Here is a 25915-nt window from a genome sequence, read left to right on the forward strand (position 1 = left end):
GCTGCTTGTCACACTGACCTCGCTCCAACCGACCCTGCAGCGTGCAAAGCCAAGCTGATGCTGGCTGCAGGCTTACGCTGTGAGCAGCCCGCCCCCTGCTGGTGAGCAAGTGAACAGCACCTTTCAGGGACTGAGCTGACCAATAACAGTGCTGCTTGGACAACAATATAAACCTTGTTATTTCATAACATGCTCTTATTATTGCTTTAGGAAAATGTGTGCATGCTAAACTTGGGATTTTTTAAAAGTCAGAGTGATGGGATTTATAGAGTTTCTGGCTGAGGACTGGTGGACACAAGGCTACATCCTGTGTTCCAGACTTGCAGAAATACACTTTACAATACAATTTAGAACAACACTTTTGCTGCTGATGACAACGGCTGTCATTTCTACTGTTGGCAGAACGTGTACAAAAGCCACAGGTAAGCTGAGACTGGGAGCACACGGGCATATGGAAGTCACATCCGGGACTCCCTGGGAACCCGGCGGCCATATTGAAGTCACATCCAGGACTCCCTGGGAACCCGGTGGCCGGAGAAACAGATCGGTGCCTTGGTCAGCCACCATCAGACAAGTTTCCTCCTGTGGCAGATGAGAACAACACAGGGACCCTCAGCTGGGCAACATGCAAAGAGTGAGAGACCTTGGAACATTCGGCCCTAAGAGGGATGTCTCCATCAGCCCCTCTCCTCGGGGCTCAGGGAACCTGCGGAAGAGGAGAGTGGAAGAGCCAGAGGGGATGGGGGACACCAAGGAATCAAGGCCTTCTAGACCCAGCAGGGCTGGAGCACACACGAGCTCAGAGACCGAGGCAGCATGCACAGGGCCTGCACGGTCTGCACCAGACGGCGCTATAGAGCTGAAAGAAATGGACCCCCTCCCCAAACCAGAAGCTATCTTCAACTGATAGCCACTGACAAATGAAAAATTAGTTTTTTTCAAGGGAGTCTCACAGGGGAAACAAACCACTTTTAAGGGTAGGCTGCATGTCCAGTAGCGGACGGCCAACAGGAAACCAATTCCACCACAGCACTGGAGGTTCTTTGTCTCATAATGTATTTAAATAATAAAAAAAAAAAAACCTTTGTGGTCTTTTGGCAATTTTTTAGAGCTTTCTATATCTTCTGTGTAGATATGGCCTCAGACATTTGGCTTTTATGGGATTCCCATGTGTGAACATGTGTGTCTCTGTGTCTATATGTGTGTTAACATGTGTGTCTCTGTGTCTGTACATGTGTGTGAACATGTGTGTCTCTGTGTCTGTACATGTGTGTGAACATGTGTGTCTCTGTGTCTATATGTGTGTGAACATGTGTGTCTCTGTCTATGTGTGTGAACATGTGTGTCTCTGTGTCTATATGTGTGTGTGAACATGTGTGTCTCTGTGTCTGTACATGTGTATAAACATGTGTCTCTGTATGTATATGTGTGTGTGAACATGTGTGTCTCTGTATCTATATGTGTGTGTATGAACATGTGTGTCTGTCTATATGTGTGTGTGTGAACATGTATGTCTCTGTGTCTATGTGTGTGTGAACATGTGTGTTTCTGTGTCTATGTGTGTGTGTGTGAACATATGTGTCTCTGTGTCTGTACATGTGTATGAACATGTGTCTCTGTGTCTATGTGTGTGTGTGAACATGTGTGTCTCTGTGTCCATACGTGTCTCTTAGGCTTTTTCTTTGGCTCCTTTTCTTGTTGTTTGGTTGTTTTATCCTGTTCCACTTTGTTTTTGATTTATCTTATTTTATCTTTACTATTATTCCTTAGATGCCTGTTTGTTTTCTAAGGCACAGACACAGCCAATGGTCAGGTACACTTCCCACCACCCCTGATTTTCAAGAGCCCAGGAATGAGGGGTTAATGGCAGCGAAAATCCAGTGTTTAGCTTTTCAAACACCTACAATGGTGTAAGAATCAAACGAGGGAATCTGACTTCTGGTTCATTGGAAACATAGCATGTCCTTTGAGGCAGTGGTTCTCAACCTGTGGGTCACGACCCCTCTGGGGGTCAAATGGCCCTTCACAAGGGTCACCTAAGACCATCAGAAAACAGAGATATTTAAATTATGATTCCTAACAGTAGCAACATTACAGTTGTGAAGTAGCAACAAAAATAGTTTTATGGTTGGGGGTCACCGCAACTTGAGGAACTGTATGCATTAAAGGGTCACAGCATTAGGAAGGTTGAGAGTCACTGCTAAGGATTTAGCACCCTCTGGTGGCCAGAGGTGCCCTGCAGCTGCTCTGAAGAGGAATGCCAATCTCTCTCTCTCTCTCTCTCTCTCTCTCTCTCTCTCTCTCTCTCTCTCTCACTCACTCTCTCTCTCTCTCTCTCTCTGTGTGTGTAGTAACTATGTAATATGTATATGGGGAGCCCATATTTGTGTAAGACCTATGTGTGTGTTCTGCATGTATGTGTGGTGTCTATGGCATGCATATACATTGTGCTGTATGGGAGGTAGGAGGTGTGTTATGTGTATGTACGTGTGTGACATTGTATTACTTATGTATGTTCAGTGTGTGGTATTATTAAACTCAGCTGTGTCCTAAATAAGTTACTCTATATTGTGTGAAACAGTGGTTCTTTCAGACTGTGTCTTGCCCTGAGAGATGTTTTACAAGCAGCTTTTGAGTCCATTTAGAGGGTGGAACATGATGGCGCTCCTGGGTGGACTTACAAATAACACTGTCTGTCTGGTACCACCCATGCAGCAGTACTGTATGTGACTTACTCCAGGTAGCAGGAAGTGTGGTGCCCTATGCATTTACGAGGGTGAATTGAGACCGCAGAGGTACATAGGTATAACAATCACATCAAGGAAATGAGGCCCAAGAACTCACTGTACATGCTAGGCTGAGGAAAGGCTGTGACTCCCTACCCTGAAACCCATGGAAGCCTGGCGCCTCTGTGGGAAAGGCCACTACCGACCTGTCACCTGACAACCAGCGTGAACCAGCCAACAGAGGACTCCTACTGTCCCCTCGGCTCAGCTCCATGGCCACTAGCACTCAACTGCCACCTGCCCAATTCTCTTGTCTCCTCGGGAGCCTCTATCCAGCTGCCTCCCATTTTGCCTCTGCAGCTGAACTCATCTTGACGTCTCGGATTTCGACCCTGGCTCCGTGGTGGTGTTTGCTTTTGCGGCTGGCTTGTCAATACAGAATCAATTTACACTCCTTTTGTCTCACTTCTGAAAACTCTCAAAATTCTTCTGGAGCTTTCTAAACCCTTTGTATCTGTTCTGTACCCAGCATATATGTATAAATATGTCTATCTATCTGAAAGATATAGAGATATGTTTATAGTGTGAAGTGTGGAGTCAGTGTAGGCAATTTAGACCAGAATGAAAGAGCCTGTGCTCACCTTTGCCAAAATACCAAGAGAAGTGGGGTTATTTGGCAAACTGCTGACATTGAGACCACCGTAACTTGCAAATTTATTGTTATTCAACAAATTCTGACATTGTGGAAAGACACAAACATATTCCTCTGTATTTCTGATGAAGTGTACTCATGACAGGTGTATCTATGGTATATAGGGAGCATGTGGTATGATATATGTTTTATATAGTATGTGGGATGTGTGCATATGGTGTGCTTTGTGTGGTAGAACACGAATGGGGTATGTGCAATGTTTGTCTGTGATGTGTGTGGTATTTAGTAGTGGTGTGTGTGTGTGTGAGTGTGAGTGACTGTGTATAGTGTTTGTAAAGGGAAGTTCATAAGAACCGAGGAAATAGAACCTGTCTTGCATTAGGGAAGTTTTATAAGTTTAGCCCAGGACTCTCAAACTGCTAGCCTTGGAATGCAGTAACCCAACACTACAGACTTGTATCCAGATGCTCTGGGACTCCAGCTTTGGACCAGGACTGAACTTTGATCTACCAGGACAGCTTGATTTGTATGACCCTTGTGGTTGATATATTGTGCACCTCAATAAACTTATATGAGGGTCAAAGAATAGAACAGCTACTCTATTAAACATAGGTTTAGGCAGTGGTAGCACATGCCTTTAATCCTGGCATTCCAGAGGCAGAGACCCAGAGGCAGAGATCCATATGGATCTCTGTGAGTTCAAAGCCACACTGGAAACAGCCAGGCATGGTGACACATGCCTTTAATCCCAGGAAGTGATGGCAGGAAGCAGAAAGGTATATAAGGCGTGAGGACCAGGAACTAGAAGAGTCTTGTTAAGCTTTTGGCTTTTAGCAGCAGTTCAGCTGAGATCCATTCTGATGAGGACTCAGGGGCTTTCAGTCTGAGGAAACAAGATCAGCTGAGGAATTGACGAGGTGAGGTTGGATGTGGCTGGTTCTGTTTCTCTGATCTTTCAGCGTTCACCCCAATATCTGGCTCTTGTGTTTTTATTAGTAAGATAGTTTAAGATTTGTGTTACATACCCTCATCTACCTAGCAAAGATGTCAGACCTGCACATTATGTACATAGAGGCTCTTGTTAACATCCTAGAACTGTAAGCCAGCTGGTCTGGACTGCCCTGTTCGATGTGGTGTACCCTCACAACGGATGCTAAGACTCTCTAGAGTCCAACCCTCTTTTGGGAAGCCGTTTTCACGGAAGGCTTTCCCAAGTCTTCCTCAGGATGGGGACTTGAGGAAGGTGTCTGGAAAGGAGCTGGCCTCTGGCGAGAGCTGAGGTAAGGCAGTGAGGCACACAGACTGGGAGTTTCATCCAGGCAAGATCTCAGGAGGTGCTGAGGCCTCTAGGTGGGAGAAAGCCCCACCACAGAGCACGCCAGGAGCTTAGTGTTGCTCTTTTTATAGTCAGACCATCCCAGCAAAAGAGATGAGGGGCTGCTTCTTCCTGGGTCAGTGGGCAGCTACTAGGCAAGTTAGAACATTGTTTAAAAAAACCACTATTAATACTAATAGCAATACTATTAATACCAATAGCAGGTTAATATTGCAAACACCTCTCCTGATTATTTTTCTGCAAATAAGCAACTGTGTTGGAGGATTAAGCAATTTGACTTTTTTTTGTTTGTTTGTTTTTTTGAGACAGAGTTTCTCTGTGTAGCTTTGGAGCCTGTCCCTCACTCTGTAGCCCAGACTGGCCTCAAACTCACAGAGATCCGCCTGCCTCTGCCTCCCGAGTGCTGGGATTAAAGGTGAACGCCACCACCACCTGGCTTGGGAGCAATTTGACTTTTAATTGACAGCTTTAGAGTCTTCTCTGGCGTGCTGTCTGCCTGGAGCAGAGGACTGTCAGTCAAGGAGCTGGGTAGAATGCCTTGGCCAGTGCCACTGCTCTGCATACTTCAGAGGAAGGTATACAAAAACGGCTGCTGAAGCGCACTCGGCTCCTGAAGGCGTGGCCTCGGCAACAGCTGTTTCAAATACTTTACGCTGGAATTTTTGCCATCAGGAGCCTTGGTGAACTCTTAATGACCCGAGGGGACAACCCCCGATGACTTAGCAGAGGGAGAGCTGTAACTGGTGGGAAAGGGACGGCTCCGTGCCTGGTGCGAACACAATCATTTACACAAAGGTGCGTGACTGGTACAAAGTCCCTTTTCTGGTTTAGCGGGTTATTTGGCACACTTCGGTGAGGCAGCCGGGGGACACCCTCTTGTGCTGTTCACCTGGTGCTTTAACAAAAGCCTCCAAGAGGCTTCCCTCTTCATCTCCATTTTCTTACTTTCGAGAGTTCTCTTTAGTGGAGTGGGATGAACTGGTGACACCAAGGAGGACATGGTGGCAGAGCCGGAGCTGTGGGGTGGCCGAAGCCCCAACAGCTGTAGAGGCTGAGGTATGAGAGAGAGAGAGAGAGAGAGAGAGAGAGAGAGAGAGAGAGAGAGAGACAGAGAGACAGAGAGACAGAGAGACAGACAGAGAGAGACAGAGACAGAGAGAGACAGAGAGAGACAGAGAGAGAGGCAGAGCAGTCTCGAGCCAGCAGTGGGGTGGCACTGAAGATGTCAGTTGGGGCAGCTACATTGTTGATAAGAGCGGGAGAAGGGACAGCGGACAAAGCAGCATGGGACAGCTGCGGAGCTCCAGAGAGCGGCCTGGGAAGGGACAAGAAAAATGTGGGGGAGAAGATGGGAGAGAGCTGTACAGAGCCAGAGAAGAGAGATTGGGGGCTTTGGTCACTAGAAGAGTTCCAGAGAGCTGCCAGCCCTTCAGGGCCGTGGAGCTAGACGCCCAAGGGCAGCAGCACTATGGCTGTCCAGGGCTGAGTCCTGAGAGTTGGGCTGGGGATATGGAACGTAAGCCGCTGTTCAAGGGCGAGGGGTCCTGACTCTAACACTTGTCACTGTGGGGTTAAAGGTGCTTGTACCTAAGTGCAGCACCAGAGCTGGAACACCAGGGGGCGCCACGTGCTGAGGCTCCCAGTTACCTGCGGATCTCTTCGTCTCAGGAGCTGCCAAGGACCAGCCCTGGAGAAGCCTTTTCTTGCCTCCCATGGTTCTTATCTAGGATACAGCAGAAGGGCACCAGCTGGCTGGTTAAGACTGCCAGGAGAGAAGGAGAGCAACTTCTCAAGTGCAGGGAGGATTCTTGGAGGGGATGAGGAGGAGAGGGGGGGAGGGAGGAAGGGGGAGAGAGGGGGAGGGAGGAAGGGGGAGAGAGGGGGAGGGAGGAAGGGGGAGAGAGGGGAAGGGAGGAAGGGGAAAGGAGGAAGGGAGAGAGAGGAGGGAGAGGAAGGAAGGAAGGAGAGGGAGAGAGGGAGAGGGGGAGAGAGAGAGAGAGAGAGAGAGAGGGAGAGAGAGAAGAGAGAGAGAGAGAGAGAGAGAGAGAGAGAGAGAGAGAGAGAGAGAGAGAGAGAGAAAGAGAGAGAGAGAGAATGAGAATGAATGAATCCTGGGACTGTTCTGGAAGGGTCTGCCTCCCAGGGTAGATGTGAGGCCACTGTCCTGTGGAATCTGCTGCAGTCAGAGGTGTTGGGAAATGGGCCCTCTAAGAGGGATTAATGTCTCTCGACTAGATTAGTTCCCAGGGAACAGGCAGTTACAAAGTGGGTCAGCACCGTCTCTTCCCTTTCTTCATTGGCCTGCTTGTCCTCCACTTCCTGCCCGGAGCTGAACTGCCATGAGGCCATCACCAGAAGACAAATGGATGATGGTGCATGCTTAGACTTCCAGAACCATGAGCCAAAAGAAAGCTCTTTCTTAAACCGGGTGCGGTGGTGCACACTTTTAATCCCAGCACTCGGGAGGCAGAGACAGGTGGATCTCTATGAGTTCAAAGGCAGCCTGGTCTACAGAGTGAGTTTCAGGACAGCCAGGGCTGTTACACAGAGAAACTCTGTCTTGAAAAACCAACTGAACAGACAAAATTAAACCTCTTTCTTCATAAATCACTTAGTCTCTGTTATTCTGTTACAGCGTTCTTTGTTACAACTTAGGAGAATAGGTTATTGATGACTTGTTTTCTCCTGCCATGACAGAACAGCTGGGACTAGGTAATTGATAAAGAGGGAGGTTTGCCTGCATACAACACGCTCCTGTTTGCCCTTCGATCGCATCCTTCACGTTCCCTCTGTGGTACCTGACATTTTTAGCATCCAGCCTTAAACAACCCAAGCCCCGCCGTTTTATCATTTTGTGGTACTCCCTGACTTGTAAAATACTTCACATACCTTCTCATTTCATTATTTATAGTTCAGTAGATCTTACTGGCCTCATGTGGCAGAGAAGAAAAAGGCTGTAAGCATTTGAGTGACTTGACAGCAAGTGAGAGGAATCCAACGGCTTCCTTTGATGGCCAGCCTAGGGCCATTTCTGCCCCCGAGCAAACCTTTTCATGCAGGCTAAGTGCTTTGTAAATGCACCACTGAGAGAATGGTGGTGTCCTCAGCATTTATTTAGCTCCCATAGATGAGATGGAGGGACGTTCCAGGAGGACGTGCTGGCTTTAATGGAGATCTGTCACCGCCATCCTGCTCTGTCTGCACATCACTTAGGCTGTGTCCAGAGTGGAAGGCTCGGGAGGAGCAGCATCAATACAGCTGTTTTACTTAAGTGACAATGGTTCAGTAAATATATTCCCAAATCACAGCAATAGGAAAAGCCCCTCACAGTCTTGATGGGGGGGACGGACACAGTTGGGGGGGGTACAGACCATGGTAAGGGCAATCCTCTGGAGACAGGCAATCTAGAACCTTGGTTATTGGCTCCAGGATAGCTCCCCCCTCCAAGAGGCCCTATGCATCTATTGCTTTTGTCCCTGGACACATCTGTGGAGAAGTCCACACTGAAATTGTCCCCCCCCCCCAAAAAAAAAAAACCTGCTTCCGCTGTTTCCTCTTCTGGTGAAGTTAGAATTAATCCTCCTGAAGCGCTCACATATGGCAGCCCGTCTCCTAGCTCCTTCCCATTGTGTGGTTTTCCCCCTCAGGCCCACCGTGGCTCTGTCTCCCCTGCTGTATTCATAGGCTGCTGTGTGCTCTGTCATGTCACACAGGAGCCACACTCACCTTGGGACTGAGGTCCGGGGTTTCTCAGTGTCCCAGAGTACTGGGTGCTGATGGTCTGGGCTGAGATGCAGTCCAGGATCGTCCCTGGCCACAGAGTACTGCCTTGATCAATCCACACTCCTGTGTGTGTGGCTCACAGTGGAAAGCTTGCCTCTAGCCCCCTTGCTACAAGGCAAGGCAACTTTCATGAGCCTGGGGCTAGGGTAAACTCAGTGGCAGGGCGTTTGTCTAGCACACAGGAGGTCCTGGGCCCCTACTGAGCACTGTGTGGGGATCTCTCAGTTCTGAAGGTCCTCTGAGCCTTCTGTGGCAACTGCCTGTGGTTCCGTTTCTAAGTCTGACATATAAATGCTGTATATACCTGTAGGCACACGGTGGTGCCTTTACCAAGCACTTAGCCTGTGTGAAAAGATTTGTTCTGGAGCAAAATGGCCCTAGGCCACAGGAGCTATTCTGGAGCCAATAACCCTTAACCATTGCCTGCTCCTGCTGCCTCCCTTACTCACAGTGTTCCGGAAAGCACCCAAGACCCTTCCAGGTACCAGACTGTTTCTCTAGGCATCATCCTGGTAACAACTGGTACCTAGTATAGATAGGATGCAAACTCTTAAAAGAGGGATGGAGTTGGATACACTCCTGCTGGACGGAGTCATAACTGGCAGAGACAGAGCCCTGGAGGCTGAGGGTAGGCACAGAGCAACCAAGGACTGGGCAGCAGGGTCAGGCTGGGCTCTGAGTAGCCCCAAACAGGCAGACCTTATGGCACAGGACCAGGTGCCTGTGGTGGGGAAAGAAATATAATGCTTACGGAGATACAGAAAGAGAACCCCACTAATAATCTACCGTGCCCCACCACTGAAAATTATGCACATGTGACACAGAGCTGATGACGTCCTGCTGAACCCTGGGGAGGTGGAGCATCGAGGCAGCAATTTTTCCTAAGACGGACATGTGTCTTCCGGGATGAGACCACACGAGGCCACAGTGTAGTAAGAAACTGTGTAAGCAGGTGGTCCAGGCCCCCGGGCCATCTTCCATTGTGGCACTACTGCCTCCTGCTGGACGCTTGGTAGATGGAGCGTCAGTAGGATTCTTTGGGGGCCTGATGAGGAATGCAGGCCTCATAGCTGGGTTTTCCTAGCATGTGAAAACTATTAGGAACATATTGGTGCCGCACAATGACCTCCTCTAACATTAAATGAGGAGGTGAGGAAAACCCCTCTAGATGGGCTGAACCTTGGGCAATGCACTGGCTAGGGTCTGAATGTGTGTGTCCCCTCAGGTCTCCTAGGTTGAAAACTAGGGACCTTTGGGAAGTGACCAAGCCATGAAGCTCTGATGAAGGGGATTAGTGTCCTTATAAAGGAGCCCCCAGAAAATGCCTTTGCTTCTTCCACTCGGAGGGTGCAACGAGAAGGTCTCATCAAAAGCTTAGCAAGCAGATCCTCACTGGGTACCTCTACCTTTGACCCCTGGACTCTCAAACCAAGAAATAAACTTCTATTCTTTATAAGCCACTCAGTTTGTGATATTATGCTGTGGCAATGAATGTATAGAGAGAAGTTTAGTATCTACTTTGTGTGGAAAGAAAAGGTCCTGAGTTGAGAGTATATACAGATTCATAAGCAGGGTATGTAACGCCTTGGTTGGTTATTTAGGGTATGGACAGAGAAAATCCGCAAGATGGAGAAGGAGTAGGTCAAGGGGATGTGCAGGAAAGCACACAAGCAGATCTATTTGAGGGGCCATGAGATGTGAATGACCTGCCACACAGTAATGCTCACAGGACAGCACACACCCAGATGCTTCCTGAACAAAGCGGAGAGAAGCCAGATCCCTGGCCTTGGCCAGCCTTTGTTACTAGCCACTTTGATCCCACTTCAGTGAGCTTCTTTGAGGCAATCTCAGCCAGTTCCTGCCAATCAGACATCCAGCCACCAAGGGTGATGTTGCTGATGCTGTTGTTCTTCACCCAAGCTGCCACCAACAAAGACCTGAGGAGAGCTTCATCCCTCAAGGATACCAATCAACAATGTCCTGGAAGGAAGACATCTCATCTTAACAGGAAGTTGCTCCTACTCTGGGTATGGGGTTTGCTTTTATGAACAGCACAGCTTTAGGCAGCTCTACCACCTGACGCCTCACAACCTGAACAACACTGCCTTGGACCATAGACATCCTCTGGAAACAAAAGATGTGTCACAGTGGGGACACGACCACAGGGAAATTTGGTCCTATGCCATATATACTGGCCAGAAGCTATGGACTGGTAAGAGGGATGGCGTAGCTTTCAACATGCAGCTAGAGCTGTGCTTTAAAATGACGCGTTGTCCTCTGAGCGCAGTCTACTCTGTAAACCAACACCCATCATCCGGTGCCATGTCTCCAATAAATAGCAGAGTTGGTTCAGGAATCAGGGGGCAGAAGCAGGAATGACCCGACTTATCAAGTATCACGGCGCTGATAAAGGTCTCCTGGCAGCCTTACACCTCTGGGTGCCCTCCCTGCCTTTGATAAAGGTCTATCACAAAGAAGTAGTGATGATGCTCAGCACAAGAAGGGACATTTGCAAGCGATTTGTAAACACATGCGTTCCAAGCGCACGCAATCATTTTCATCCCAGACAAATGCTGGCTTTATTCCTGTGATTCGGAAGGCTGGTGAAGTGAGCTGTGCTTCGCTAGGGTAACCCTCCTTCCTCCTACGACTGAAAAGATGGCTGAGACAAGAACCAGCCTGGAAGTGACCAGTTCTTTTCTGGTGCTTTTGCAACCTTCTGGGGGAGGAGTGGAGACAGGGAGCGGACAGTCATTCTGCAAACCTCTAAGGAGGACTTGCTAGGTGCCAGGAGTGGAGACAGGGAGCGGACAGTCATTCTGCAAACCTCTAAGGAGGACTTGCTAGGTGCCAGGAGTGGAGACCGGGAGCGGACAGTCATTCTGCAAACCTCTAAGGAGGACTTGCTAGGTGCCAGGAGTGGAGACAGGGAGCGGACAGTCATTCTGCAAACCTCTAAGGAGGACTTGCTAGGTGCCAGGAGTGGAGACCGGGAGCGGACAGTCATTCTGCAAACCTCTAAGGAGGACTTGCTAGGTGCCAGGAGTGGAGACAGGGAGCGGACAGTCATTCTGCAAACCTCTAAGGAGGACTTGCTAGGTGCCAGGCACCTGGAAGTAAAGTCAGGAGGAGCGTTTCCATGGGGACGGATGGCAGCCTGGGTATGCACAGTTATCCTGAGGCTTAGGGCAGGCACTGGGTTGCACAGAGGGCATTGCGGAGGAGGAGACATAGGGTCTAGGCCTTGAAGGTTAAATAGGACTTCAGCAGTTAGGAATGAATACATTCCTCTTGGGTACTGTGGACTTCCTAGCCAGAGCAAGAGAGTGAGAGTGAGTGAGCGAGAGACAGAGAGACAGAGGATATCATTCCCAAATGATTCTGTCCAACCACTCAGTCTGTCCAGTCACTGAGGTCAAATTTCTTTGTGGCTTTAGACAATGTTGGGCCGTCTCAGTTTGCCCCGCCACTGGATAGGGAGAGTACCATCAGCTACTGTGAACCACTGGGAGAGTGGATCAGTGTTTGTGGTTTGTAAAAGCAAGTGTTTAGTTTGGAGGAGAGTGTGGAGGGGACCAGAGTACCCAGGAAACAAGTCCCAGGCAAGAGCAAATGGGGCTGGACTCTTGTTGGCCATAAGGGATTGATCTTCTGCCACAGACTCCAAAAACTCTCAGCTGTTTCAACTTAAAGCTTGTTCAATATTTCAAAGCCAATTGAAAAGCAAGTTTTGAGTTTTCCATTAAAAGAAATTGCATGAATCAAAAAAATACATTAAGTTTTGGGTCAGGCAGTTTAACTGATAGCAAAAGCTGGTTGGGCCCCAGGAGAAACGGGCTCCCCTTTCTGGAGAATGCAGTATCAAGAAACAGAAAGTGATCAGCTAAGAACGGAAGAACAGAGAGAGGAATTTCAGGTGGCTCACGGGAAAAAACATGCTTTGAGTGAACTAAACTGAAAGGAAAACGTGAAGAGGCCCAGTGAGGGGGACGGTTCATGAGGATTAGTGGCATTTGGACACGGACACATTTGAAGACCAGTTTCAAGGGGGGCTGCAATTAGGATGATTCTCCGATGTGGACAGTGTTGCCCTTTTCAGGACCGCAGGGCAGTGAAGCTGCCGCAGCTACCCTCCTAGTGAATGTGGGCAGCAAGAAACAAGTCAGCTCTGTTGAAAACAGTCCCCTCTTCATTCTGCTGCTGAAGGGGACCGGCCATTGCAGTGTGATGAAATAGCTTCCCTGGTTCATCCTCTCCATGCCCAAGAGTAGCTATGGAGAGCTGATGAGTTGCCCATCAAGAATGTGCTGGCTAGTCTGCATGCATTTCCCTCTTCTTCCCCGGGAGGGTGACTCCTGGGGACTTTGTCCTGAGGACCCCAACAACCTTCAGTTGTAGGTGGCCAGTGAGAAACACAAGAACGGAGAAGGAGGAAGCTGAGAGGTCCCATTATGTCCCCTCCTTGCTTTAGGCCCACTGCTGGGTTCTCCATGACTATGCCTACCCCACGGCCCCTCCTTCACCCATGGCTCCAGCTCACAGCTCCTGGAGTACCTGCCTCATCTGTCCTAGGGTGCCTGTGGCCCCCACTAATGCTGACCCAGCCCTCCACACTGCTGTTGGCTCTTGTGACCAACCCCACCACCACAGGTGCCTTCCATCTGATTGGTCTTCTTGTGGGACCCTGACTGAATTCAAGACTCAGGGAAATGTGACAGCAAAGAGTCCAGGTCCTGTCTCTGGCAACAGTGGATGTCTCAGTCACTCTTCTATTGAAGGGACACTATGGCTGAGGCAGCTGTTAGAAAAGAATGTGTTTAATTGGGTGCTAGCTTACAGTTTCAGACGCTTAGTCCATTACCATCATGGTGGAGAGCGTGGAGGTAGGTAAGCGGTAGCTGAGAGTTTTACATCCTGATCCAAAGGCAGCGGGCAGAGAGGCAGAGACACTAGGCCTGGCATGGGCTTTCGAAACCTCAAAGCCCACCCTAGTGACACACCCCCGGCCCTTCTCAAGCAGCTCATCAGCTGGGAACTAAGCATGCAAATATATGAGCCTGTGGGCGTCATTTTCATTTAAACCACCAGGGTGGAGAGCAGACATGTTTTTCTTAAGTTGTTGGGTAGTTTGCTTTGTTTTCAGATAGGAGGCACAGGACGGTGGCTCTAGGATCGGGGCTCTACGATGTCTATGGAGGCATGTTTAGAGGCAGGGAGCTCCAGAGCGAGGGCTCTAGACTCAAGGCTGACATGCATTAGCTACGACTCATCGAAATCCTTATGTTGACTTGTACAACTTTTCAGTATCTAGTGAGTTCATGTAACTGCTACAAAAGCAGGGCTCTGGCCCTTTATTCACAAGGCTTGGAACAATGCCACATCTATTATATGTGTTTGGTATATATTTGTTGAATGAAATAATACCTTTTCATTAAGATGCCACCAGCACTCAACACACATCTATCCAACGTGTATGCACAGATTCTGTATTGGGCTCGGGGATACAGGAATGGATACAGGAGAACGGCAGGAGGGATGCTTGTACCTTTGCCCGCAAATGCTCTCTTCTGCAATGGTCTTTAGGACCACTGTGAAGAGTCCAGAGCTTCTGCTTGACAAGCTCAGAACCACTTTCTGTGACTTCCAGGGAAGTGGTATAACCAAACGACAGATTTGCTGGGCTTTGGCCAGCAGGTATGTTGACATAATTGTTGATCTCCCTTTGGATCTCTCCCATGATTCTCCTGCCATCCTCTGAAGGGAAGCATCCTCATCTACCTTTTCCCAGCTAGCCTAGCAGGCTTCCTGACCCATACAGATGTTCAATTTAATACACACTGATATTATGATGGGTACAGTTCCCTGGGTACTGATCATTTGAGCGTAAGGTCATCTTTAACGCTCTTTTCTCCATTTTTATGGCTTAGATATTAAGGTTATGATGACTTAAAATAATCTTAAACACCAAGGTTGGTTGCTCCCTCTTGAAGGATGGATGGGATTACAGGAGAGTCAGGTGCCTGGGCAGCTTAAGGCTAAGTAGGGTTGTTCCTTCTCTTCAAATAGAACCTCACTTCTTGGAAGCTTTGGTTCATGTCTGGGTACTGATGGATGCAAATTGCTTGATTATCCTCATTTCCCAGAGTCTCTTGCTTCATCATCCTTTGCTTCAAAGATCTCAAGGCAGGGGTCCCAGGGCTATTATTATTCCTGCTTTCAGTACCCAGTGAGCTTGCACTTGAGTGTCCCTGAGCTGAAATAAATGAACAGAAGGCACAGTTGCCTCCTTGGCTGTGGAAATAGCAGTTCACTCCTAAGTCTCCTGAGATGCTGGTGGTCAACAATGGAGGATTGCATGGAAGACCCAAGCATACTAATTATATTTATTTAGTTATGCTAATATTGGGTAAACACAGCTGCACAATACCTTACAGGGATACACTTCTCTTTGCACTGACTTGAGATCATCCAGATCTTTAATGATTTCGACTACAAAATTGAAATGTTCTGAAATTTCTATGTCTATTTACTAGGTTCTTATCAATAAAATGGAGCATTTATTTGCATAGATTTGATGTTTAAACCCTTGTCAACAACTATATGGAGAGAAAACTAACGAGCAAATTCATCAACTGTGCTGAAGTTCTTAACTCTCCTCTCTTAAGATTTGATTGGCCATAATTAATAAATAAAAGGAAACCCATTTCCATTTCCCCAAGCCTCGTACAGCTCATTAGTGAATGGGGTCCAGGAAATGTGATCTTTCCTCAGTCAGGATGAAGACACGGTTTAGCACTCTCCGTGAGATTGATGAAACTGTGCAGCCATTTGCTCGCCTGTTAGAGTACCTGGGTACCAGGCTTCGGCTCTGATTCTTCAAGACACTGCAAAAGTGATGCATGTTCAGTAGAAACCGTACTTGGGCTCTGGACTTTGGCCTCTTCTCTGAGTAGCTACATGGTTCCATCCTCTGATGTGATGCTGGGCAGAGTTGCAGGCCCTGTGGTCGCCAGGCAGGGCTAGCAATCAAGACCCTACTGTGTGCTGTGTGGCTGAGCTAGGGCGTTCTATAGGTTAGAGTCTTTCAGAGCACTTTTGACTTGGTAATATTTGCGACTTACGATGGGTTTATTTGGGATGCCACCCCATCATAAGGCAAGGGACGTCTGTGCATGCCACACACAGAAGTAATTTGCAGGTGTGTCCAACTTCTTGAGACTGTGACAGATGTCATCTACACACTCTGTCATGCTTTGAGAACTGCTTAATCGAGTCATCTCCCCTCAACTCTAAAAACAACAAACAAAACCCTTGCAATGGTCTAAGTTAGTTTATGATTCAGTGTTGAGCTGTGTTCATAGCTGTGTTGTGCACACGGTCTATGTGTCACAGGTTAGATGCACCTACAACAAAGGCGTTAAATAATAAAACAAAAGTAGGGGCAGTGGTGAGTTTTCTGGCTTAGATACTGTTCAGTTGTCTTATCCCAATCTCCTCCGATGTACCTTATCCCTATTCCACACTCCCTAGGGAGGAAAACTATCAGGGATCAGGGATATACCCCAATGGCCATTGGGCAAGCTACTGCATGCCCTGTGAGTGAAGGCTAATCCTGGGGAAGCCAAAGGCTCAGGTCCAAGGCTGTCTGTGCTTAGACTCTCACAGTGGAACTAACTTCCTGTGACCTCCGGAGGGGCTGCCACCCACCAGAGTGCCAGGCCTTGCTTCGCAGGATGCAGAAATCACTCTTACCTGAGAAGTAGCCCCCGAGGCTTCAAACAGCGAGTTGCATTCACCTTCGTGGTATGTTTCCTTACAGTCCCGGCAGAAAACGAACTGCAAAAGAACACCGTGTGTCAGGAGCGTTCGGTGGCATTGCAAATCCACTTCTAGCTATCGGGCGTGAGTTGGGGCTTCCGTGTCAAATTACCGTTTGCAAAGTGGGATCAACTTATATTTTGATGGGACAGCTCACTGTTAGAGTGCTCTGTGCACCTCAACAGGTTAGCAAAGGTGAATGGTGTGTCCCATTTCATTTCTTCCTGCTGTCCCCAGCCCACCGGAGGAGACAGCAATGAAAGAAGACACTTGTGAAGAGACTTTCTGGGTGCCAGAGCAATGACTTCATTCCAGGCTTGTCTTCAATGTTTAATCTGTTTGTTTTACAAACACACCAGACTTCTGTGGTCAGTGGACTAAGTTTTGTATTGAAAGCCTGTTATAAAAAGAAGGAATGGGCTGTTTGGGGGCTGGACTGTGTCCCTTTGTGTGTCCCCTTCAGTCTCTGAGATTCAGAAGGGGATGTTTTAACCCCCCAGCCTTATCACTCTAAGGCTACATCTGGACACCGGAGCCTTTAACATGTGAGTGCCGTAAAAGAGCCATTAGGATGGCTCTAACCTGTGAATGTCCTTGTAAGAAGAGGTCAGAACACATGGGCTGAGGAATGAGCACGTGAGGATATGATGAGAAGCCACCATTGGACAGTAAAGGAGAGAGGCCCCGGAGGCAACCACAAGGAGGGCATAGTTCTGTTGTTTACGCTTCCAGTCGGCTACAGTTTGTTCCGGCAGTCTTAGGAAATAAACGTGGGAAATGAACACAGGTCTTTTGTTGTTGGCAATGCTGGGGATGAAAACCAGGGCCTCGGGTAGTTGAGCAAGGCCTGGACCACAGAGCCACATCCCAGGTCTTCCCACTGGGTGATGATGCTCTTTTCAGACACCCCAGGACCCTGCTGTCCTCACCCTTCACTTTACCAAGAGGAAGCTGGAAAAGGAAGTGCCCACTGACCCAGTGGAAAGGCTCTGCACTGGTCCTATTACTGCCCAGCGTGAATGGGCCTCTCCAGAAGGCACGCCATGTTTTCCCCATTGCTAGCCATGTCGAGGCTGCTGCAGTGGCTCAGGCTGGCTCCACGCGGTGACTCACTGAACCGGGGTCATCATCCCACCTAACATCTGAGACACCAGAGGACAGCCACCAAATGCCTGCACCCTCAGAAGACTACCAGAGGCTGGAGAGCTCTGAAGCTCACGTGCCAGGAAATCAGCCAGGCATCTGTCACGGTTTTGATTGAGGTAAGATGAATTTGGACTGAAAAGCGAAAGCAAAAACAAACGGTACCGATAACACCAACTTTGTTTTCAAAAGACATCAGCTGTTTCTCTTGGACTCATGCGAGACCCCAGTCCAACATGCTCTGCCCTCACATGTCCTTCCCCATGCAGGCAGACTCCTCAGCTGCATGTTGAGCATCCTTCAATACAAGATGTTTGGGACCATATTTAATTCAAAGTGGCATTACTTTTCAGATTTCGGAATGTTTGCATATATATACACACACATACATAATCACATACATTAACATGTATACACATATGTATATATACATAAACACATATTGACATTTAGTCACACATTACATACATGCACACATACATATACACATATGTATATATGTGGATAGTGAAATATTTGGGGGATTGGACACAAATCAATGCACAAAATTTATTTAATTATGCCTTACCTACAGAGCCAAAAGGAAATTATATACAGCATTTTCAGTTTGCCTATTTCTTTTAAATTTTTAAGATTTTATGTGTTTCAGTATTTTGCCTGCATGTGTATCTGTATACCATGTACATGCCTGCTGCCTGTGGAAGCCAGAAGAGTGTGTCAGGTCCCCTGGTACCAGTGTTACAGACAGTTGTGAGCCGCCATGTGAGTGTTGGGAATTGAACCCAGGTCCTCTGGAAGAGCAGCCAGTGCTCTTAACCCCTGAGCCATCTCTCCAGCCCCATGTCTGTGTTTTGACTATGTCTCATCACACGGGGTCAGGTGTGGAACTTTCCTCTTGTGGCATGATCGTGCTCAAGGTTCAGATTTGAAGAGGTTAGATTTGGGGTCCAGGATGCTCACTCTGCACTTCTCACAGAAGACTGACTGATGTCCCGAGTGATGGGATGTCAGCTTCACTTCCAGGCTTACGTCTGGAAGTAAGGCGTGCGTCCATCCCTACACAGCTCGCCCGCGCGGCCAGGCTTTACCCCCAGATATTTAATTATCACCCTAGATGCGGTGAGTCAGGGTTGCCTCCTACGCTTCTCTTTCTTTTTAGAGTGAGTGCAGGCATCTTCTTGCTGGCCCCGCCCTGACCTTCAGCTCTGGCACGCTCAGCTGAAAAGCTGTGCACGGTGGCTCCATCAGCTCAGCCACAGAGAGCGGGCTCTGACTCCAGCCGCCACTTTGGAGGGAAGCTGGTCTGATCTCTTGGCGTGACAGGAAAAGTGCTTCACATCTTATTAGCCAGTGGATGAGATATAAAATCAGTTTCATGGTGCAGGAACACCCTGGAGGTTGATCAGTTTGTCAGAATAAATAGGCCTCTCTTGACACAAAGACATTGAATTCACCGGTACTGTGAGAAAAAGGACCATAAAGGAAAACACCAAGATGACACACACAAATGAAAGCCGCTGCTGCGCCATGTCCGGGGTGGAGAGGAGAAGAAAATACCGTGGGAATATGCTAGTGGCGACATTAATTCATGTGTAGTTTGCTTCTGTTCCAAGGCTACCCCTTCAGTGCAGCTGTATCATATGGTGGGCTCTTTCCAGCTAATGATTTGAATCTGTTCTATATAAATTGAGGAACTGGGAAGAACAGTGGTTCTCAACATGTGGGTCGTGACCCCCTTGGGGGTCACATGACCCTTTCACAGGGGCCACCTGAGACCATTGGAAAACACAGATTTTTTTTTAACATTAAAATTAGTAAGAGTAGGAAAATTACAGTTTTGTAGTACCAACGAAAATAATTTTATGGTTGGGGGTCATCACAACATGAGGAACCGTATCAAAGGCTTTCGCATTAGGAAGATTGAGAACCACTGTTCTGGAAGGTCTAGTTTGATCCTGAAAGTGTTTGGGGGATTTTTAATCACTTTATTCTGGACACTCAACAAAGGGTTTGCGCAAACGCAAAGGGCTTCAGTTCCTAAACTACGCACGAAGGTAACCGGGGTGCCACGAAAAACTCCCAGGCGTGTACCGGAATGGTTTCAAAATCTGAGTAACACACTGTGATCATCAACATCAAGAAGGCTCTGTGATTAATAACTCAAAGTCATTCCTGTGAGATCACAGACCCCCTAGCTGCCTGTGCCCCATCCCTGCAGAAGTGACAAAAACCTGTACACGAATGGTTCTTATCTCCTCTAGTATCTCGGCAAACCATGTGGAAACTTAGACCCACACAAAACTTGATGGTGGTGGGTTTTTCTTTCCTCTTTTTTTATTAGTAGTAGAAAATAATTTATTCTTAAATATCTAAAAGGGACTTCTTTTTTGAAAAAGAATTATGAGGAACACAAAATTTCTTTTAAAGATTCCTACAACTCTCCTCCCATCTCTTGGGCAATAACAATAACCACAAATGATCTGAATGCTTTTTACATTCTCATTGAAACCAACTCATTATAACTGTTTCCTATTTAACAAGATGCCATCCTTTCATACCCCCATTTCCAGAGTGCTGGGATGATGCTCCACCACACCCAGCAACACAACTCCTCGGGATGATATTTTGGGCCAGTGTAAAAACTCTGCTGGTGCTGAAACTTGATGCGGAACAATCTTTTTGTACACTGTGAAGATTTGTCACTCAGATTGCTTTAATAAAAAGCTGAACGGCCAATAGCTAGGTAGGATTTTCAGGGCAGAAAGAATGCTGGGAAGAAGGGCAGAGTCGTGAGGAGATGCCATGAGATACAGATTGAGCAGGATGGGCAGGATGTAGATGAGGTAAAGGAGCCAGAGCAGCACATAGATTAATAGAAATGGGTTAATGTAAGTTATAAGAGCTAGCCAAAAACAAGCCTAAGCTATCGGCCAAGCTTTCTTAATTAATAAGAAGTCTCCATGTGATTATTTGGGAGCTGGCAGGTGGGACAGAAAAAATCACCCACAGAAACTGTTTCAGGAGGGAAAGTGTGTTTGTGAGAAGACACACCCTCACCAATAGTTCCACATTCACTGCTGGTATTCGTGCCTCCCTCTCGGGCTCATGGGGTTTCCTCTGACTAGTGATGTGGAAGGCTGCCTTTTTTGGGGGGGAGTGTTTTAAGACAGGGTTTCTCTGTGTAGCTTTGGTGCCTGTCCTGGATCTCACTCTGTAGACCAGGCTGGCCTTGAACTCACAGAGATCCGCCTGGCTCTGCCTCCCGAGTGCTGGGATCTAAAGGCGTGCACCACCACCGCTGTCTGGTTGGAAGGCTGCCATTTTGTGCAGACATTTCTCATGTGTTAATCATGGCCTCATAGCTGCTGAGGCTCCTGGAACATGTACACTGCCCTCTAAACCTCTGGAGCAGATGTCACCTGGATGGAAGGAGGCAACTACCATCCATTTACACAGCTTGCCTTTCCTGTGTTACCTTCTCTTAAGAGGGATCTCACAAGCACCAATGACTTCTATTTCATTTTGATTTGCTTTTTAAAAATGAAAATATATAGTTTTTCCAAGACAAGGTCTCATATCCTGTAGTACAGTTTGGGCTTGGTTACTACATAACCCAGACTGGTTCTGCTTAAATTTTCCAAGTGCTGGGTTTACAGGTATGTGCTACCCTGCCTGATTTAAATGTCTTTTAAGAGTTACAGAAGGGTTGGGGTCTTAGCTCAGTGGTAGAGTTCTTGCCTGTCAAGAGCAAGGCCCTGGGTTTGGTCTTCAGCTCTGAAACAAACAAACAAAAAGACAAATTTATACAAAAGACCAAAAAATGCCAGCAGTGGTAGTGCACATCTTTAGTGCCAGCACTCAGGAGGGAGTCTGATCTCTGAGTTCAAGGCCAGTCTTGTCTACAGAGTGAGTTCCAGAATAGCCAGAGCTACACAGAGAAACCTTGTCTCAACACCCCTCTCCCCCAAAGCTACAGAAGTGATCCATACTTACAGTATGGGTTCTATGAACCCTGTTTCACTATTAGGCTTCATTGGAGGGGGTCAAACGCATGTCCCCATGAGTGCCTGTGAAGGCAGCTTCATGTATGAACTCGGCCACAGTCTTTGAGAACCCATCAAACACTGAGAAGTGCTTCTCTGAAGACATTTTATAGACAGGAAGCTGGCTTTCAGTGAGATTTCCACAGGCAGTCTGGGAGAATGGGATTCAATCACTGAAAGGCCTTAAAAGTAGAACTGAAGCCCTCTGAAAAAGAAGAGGAGAGGGTCCACCTGTGGCCTTCAGGACCTGGCTGTGCTCATCAGTTTCATCCTGTCCTGCCCTGTAGACTTGAGACAGGCTTATCTAGTCCACAGCTTGTTAAGCCAATTCTGCGATAAATTTCTTGATATAAATTGTATGCATCTTTACAGCTATATATGTGTGTATATATGCACAGGTTTAACCAACACATATGTGTGTGTGCCTGTAGACACCCATCCATACACATGTGTGGTTGTGTGTTTATTTAGGTATAATCTCTCTGTCTCTCTGTCTCTCTCTGTCTCTCTGTCTCTCTGTCTCTCTGTCTCTGTCTCTGTCTCTCTGTCTCTGTCTCTCTCTCCCGTGTGTGTGTGTGTGTGTGTGTGTGTGTGTGTGTGTGTGTGTGTGTGAAATCATCCTGGTGGCCTCATCTCTCTGCTGGAGCCCTGGCTGACACAACTGTCTTAGAAAAAAATCCAAGTCAGCCTATTCCCTGTCTTTTGCAGAAGGATGACTATAGGCCATAACAATGTAAACTTTGTGTTCTTTACAAAACTGTGTATCTTCTTACATTAAAAAGAAGGAGGAGGAGGAGGAGAAGACGACGATGACGACAAAAATGATGATGATAATCCAGTGTGAGAGAGACGTCGCATCAGTGAAGAGCACTTCCTGCTCTTGCAGAAGATCCTGGTTCAGTTCCCAGCACCCAAATGACAGCTCATAACCATCCATCTTTAACTCCAGTTCCAGGGAATTTGGTACCCTCTTCTGACCTCTGAGGGCATCAGGTATGCACACGGTGAACATATATACTCATTCATATATGTAAAAAATAAAAACTTCAAGTAGTCAAATGATAACTTCCTCTTATAGTTTAATGCCAGGCAAAGGTCACTGCTCCCAATAGTGTGGCTGTTTCCTCTGACAGTGAACCAATGCCATGTGTTAGAGGAATGCAGGAACATCCTCTGGATGTAGGGATTCAGTGTTACCCATTAGCACAAATCCAAGCCTAAGAGACTGTGCCTATGTTCTCCTCAACTAAGGTGATTAGCTTATCCTGAGTTCCTGAGAGGAGGTTAGAAAACCCTTGCTCTAGTTAATAAAGCCTAAATCTAATAAACTCGTCGCTTTCTACTTAGTAAGAGCCAAGCTTTGGTTATCATTGAAGTCCATTTTTCCTCACAGCTATGGCACTGAGTGTGGTTATATGCTACACAGTTACACTTCGGTCTATGGTGGACCTCCAAGATCCCAGCACCAGGCATCACTGAAGAGGAGGTAGAGACAAAGGACTGCAGGAGATAAAGCAGAAGAACCTGCCAGAAAACCTACAGTGAGTTCATCAGAAGCACCCAACATGAATGGGTTTTTACTAATAGAAAGGAAAATTGTTCACAGTATATCCTGTGCTTATGAAAATCTCTGTTGAACAAAAGGAGACAGACTGAGTAAAGCAGCGTGAATACGGTCTGCAAAAAGTAAATACTGTCAGGAGGGATCTGGAAGACACTGTCATGATGGGAGGGGACAGCTCCACATCACCATTCCTGGGGACAAGGCAAGATGTGACAGGGTAACAGAGTGACATTGATGACCTTCATCCGGGGTGGCCGGGGCTAAAGGGTGTGTCCTACATTTTTTTTTCCAAATTCCATCATACATTTTTTCATTTTATACTAATCTTTTTTTGTTTTTTTAAACTTTCTTTTTATTTATTCTTTGTGTCTTTCACATCATGCATCTTGATCCCATTCATCTCCTGTCTCTTCTAATCCACCCTCTGTTCTTGCACTCTCCCCCGAAAATAAAATAAAATTTAAAAGAAGGGCTGGAGAGATGGCTCAGAGGTTAAGAGCACTGGCTGCTCTTCCAGAGGTCCTGAGTTCAATTCCCAGCAACCACATGGTGGCTCACAACCACCTGTAATGAGATCTGGTGCCCTCTTTTGGCTTGCAGGCATACATGCAGGCAGAACATTGTATAAATAATAAATAAAAATCTTTAATTAAAAAAAAATTTTTAAAAGAAAAAAAGAAAAAGAAAAAGAAAACAAAAAAAAACCCCAAACAACAACAAAACCCCCCAAAAAACAGAAAAAAGGAAAATCTTGCCATGGAAGCTGTAGTGTGACACTGTGGGTCAGGCAGAAAACCCTTTTAATCCTATATCTTTACTTGCAAGCGTTCATTGCAGAGTCATCGGTCTGATTCAAGGCCTCTGGTTCTGCTGCACTATCGATGCTGGACCCTCACTGGGACTCCTCTTGGATATCCTGTTGTTGCCCTGTGTTGTGGAGCTCCTGCAGCTTTGGGTTTGCAGGACAAACCTCTTTACATGCTCCAGCAGATCACAGATGGGGTGGATGTTGTGGTGGGCCAACTTATTATAACCCTGGTTCTGGGCCTGGGTATTTGCAGGGTTGGTCAGCCTGCCTGCTCTTCCCCATCCTCACCACCAGGGTGAGCTCTCCAGCGTTGCCCTGGTGAGTTCACCTCCTGCAGAGAGGAGCCAGGGGTGGGGCCAGTTCTCCTGCTTTCATGTAGGGTCGATTCTCCCACACCCACACCTTCAGGGCCAGCTCTGTTGTGTTGCCCAGTAGAGGTGCAGGGCCCACTTTCCCAAGTGCTGCAGCTGGTGAGTGGTGAGGGTCAGCCCTCTCGCCCACCACAGGTGGAAGGGGCAAGGGGCAGGGAGGGGGACTACATTTTTAACTAAGAAAGTTTTCAAAAACTTAAAAAGAATGCAAAAGGAGAAAGAACTTATAAGTAAAGATACAAAGAAAATGTTTTATATAGTATGCTTATATTAAAAATATACAAAGGGCCGGGCAGTAGTGGCACACGCCTTTAATCCCAGCACTCGGGCGGCAGAGCCAGGCGGATCTCTGTGAGTTTGAGGCCAGCCTGGGCTACCAAGTGAGTTCCAGGAAAGGCGCAAAGCTACACAGAGAAACCCTGTCTCGAAAAACCAAAAAAAAAAAAATATATATATATATATATACACATACATACATACAAAGGGTAAGTTTTATTATGCTGAAGTTGATTTAATGTAAAAAAAAGAATGTACATGCATACATGTGTGTGTGCACATGTGCGTGTGCGTGTGTGTGTGTGTGTGTGTGTGTGTGTGTGTATTTAGTGTAGCTAAACACACAAGTGCCTGAGGTCTGCAGAGGTTCACAGTGCTGTCCTGGGCCTTCACACTCAGAACTGTTTGCTCTGTCACCCAGAGCCACCTTCACGCCTACAAGCTCTGCTCCATGTCAGCGCCCTAGGTAGAAACACTGTTTTAAAATCTTTCACTGTGTTCTTAGTGGATCTTTCTATGTTGACATACATTTAGATAGACAAACGCTTGGCCCTGTGTGACATCTGCCTGCAGCCTTCAGCACAGTAGTGTGCTCTGCAGATATGCAGCAGGGCGCGACAGGCTGTATGTAGTCCATCCCTCAGGTTTGCCAGAGGCTGCACCTCTTAAAGTTTCATGAGTCCACACCATGATGTTTCCACATCATCTAACGACATGCTCGCAGGGCATATCCCCATCATTACAGCATGCATGACTGCATCTACAATTTAGACCACGTGGAAGAACAGCATGCTCCAATTCACAAAATAGTGTGTAAGAAATTTATATTTAGAAACACAGCCCGGTGTGGTGGTGCACACCTTTAATCCCAGCCCTCAGGAGGCAGAAGTAGGTGGATCTCTATGAGTTCCAGGCTATCCTGGTCTATGTAGTGAGTTCTTGGATATACCATGGTGAGACCCTGTTACCTAAACCAAACCAAACCACAGAAGGGGATGTAGGTCAGTTGGTAGCATGCTTGCCCTACATGCAGGAAGCCCTGGGTTAAATCCCAGCACCACACAAACTGGGCAAGGTGTCTTATGCTTATAATATCAGTACTCAACAAGTAGAGGAATACCAAAGTCATCCTTGTTGACATATTGACTTCAAGGTCAGCTCGGTCTATATGAGACCTATCTCAAAAATAATAAGATAAAAAATATGTAAAGACAGGTGGTGGTGGCACACACCTTTAATCCCAGCACTCAGGAGGCAGAAGAAGGTGGAGCTCTGAGTTTTAGGCCAGCCTGGTCTACAGGACAACCAGGGCTACACAGAGAAACTCTGTCTCAAAAAAACCAAAACCAAAACCCAACAAACAAACAAACAAACAAACAAACAAAGGTGTATCTA

At 47.2% G+C, this 25915-nt stretch overlaps 1 protein-coding gene across 3 annotated transcripts in view; it reads right to left on the reverse strand.

Annotated features, from left to right (window-relative positions):
* Positions 1 to 25915, reverse strand: part of Prkn (parkin RBR E3 ubiquitin protein ligase) — a 1191501-nt gene that overhangs the window by 26408 nt on the left and 1139178 nt on the right. For all 3 annotated transcript variants that reach the window (XM_059272846.1, XM_059272847.1, XM_059272845.1), the window contains one exon: positions 16250 to 16333. In XM_059272846.1, coding sequence (XP_059128829.1) covers positions 16250 to 16333 — 84 coding nt within the window. The remainder of the gene's footprint in view (positions 1 to 16249; positions 16334 to 25915) is intronic.

Source organism: Peromyscus eremicus, chromosome 8b (assembly GCF_949786415.1).
Source record: "Peromyscus eremicus chromosome 8b, PerEre_H2_v1, whole genome shotgun sequence".
Classification (NCBI taxonomy): Eukaryota; Metazoa; Chordata; class Mammalia; order Rodentia; family Cricetidae; genus Peromyscus; species Peromyscus eremicus.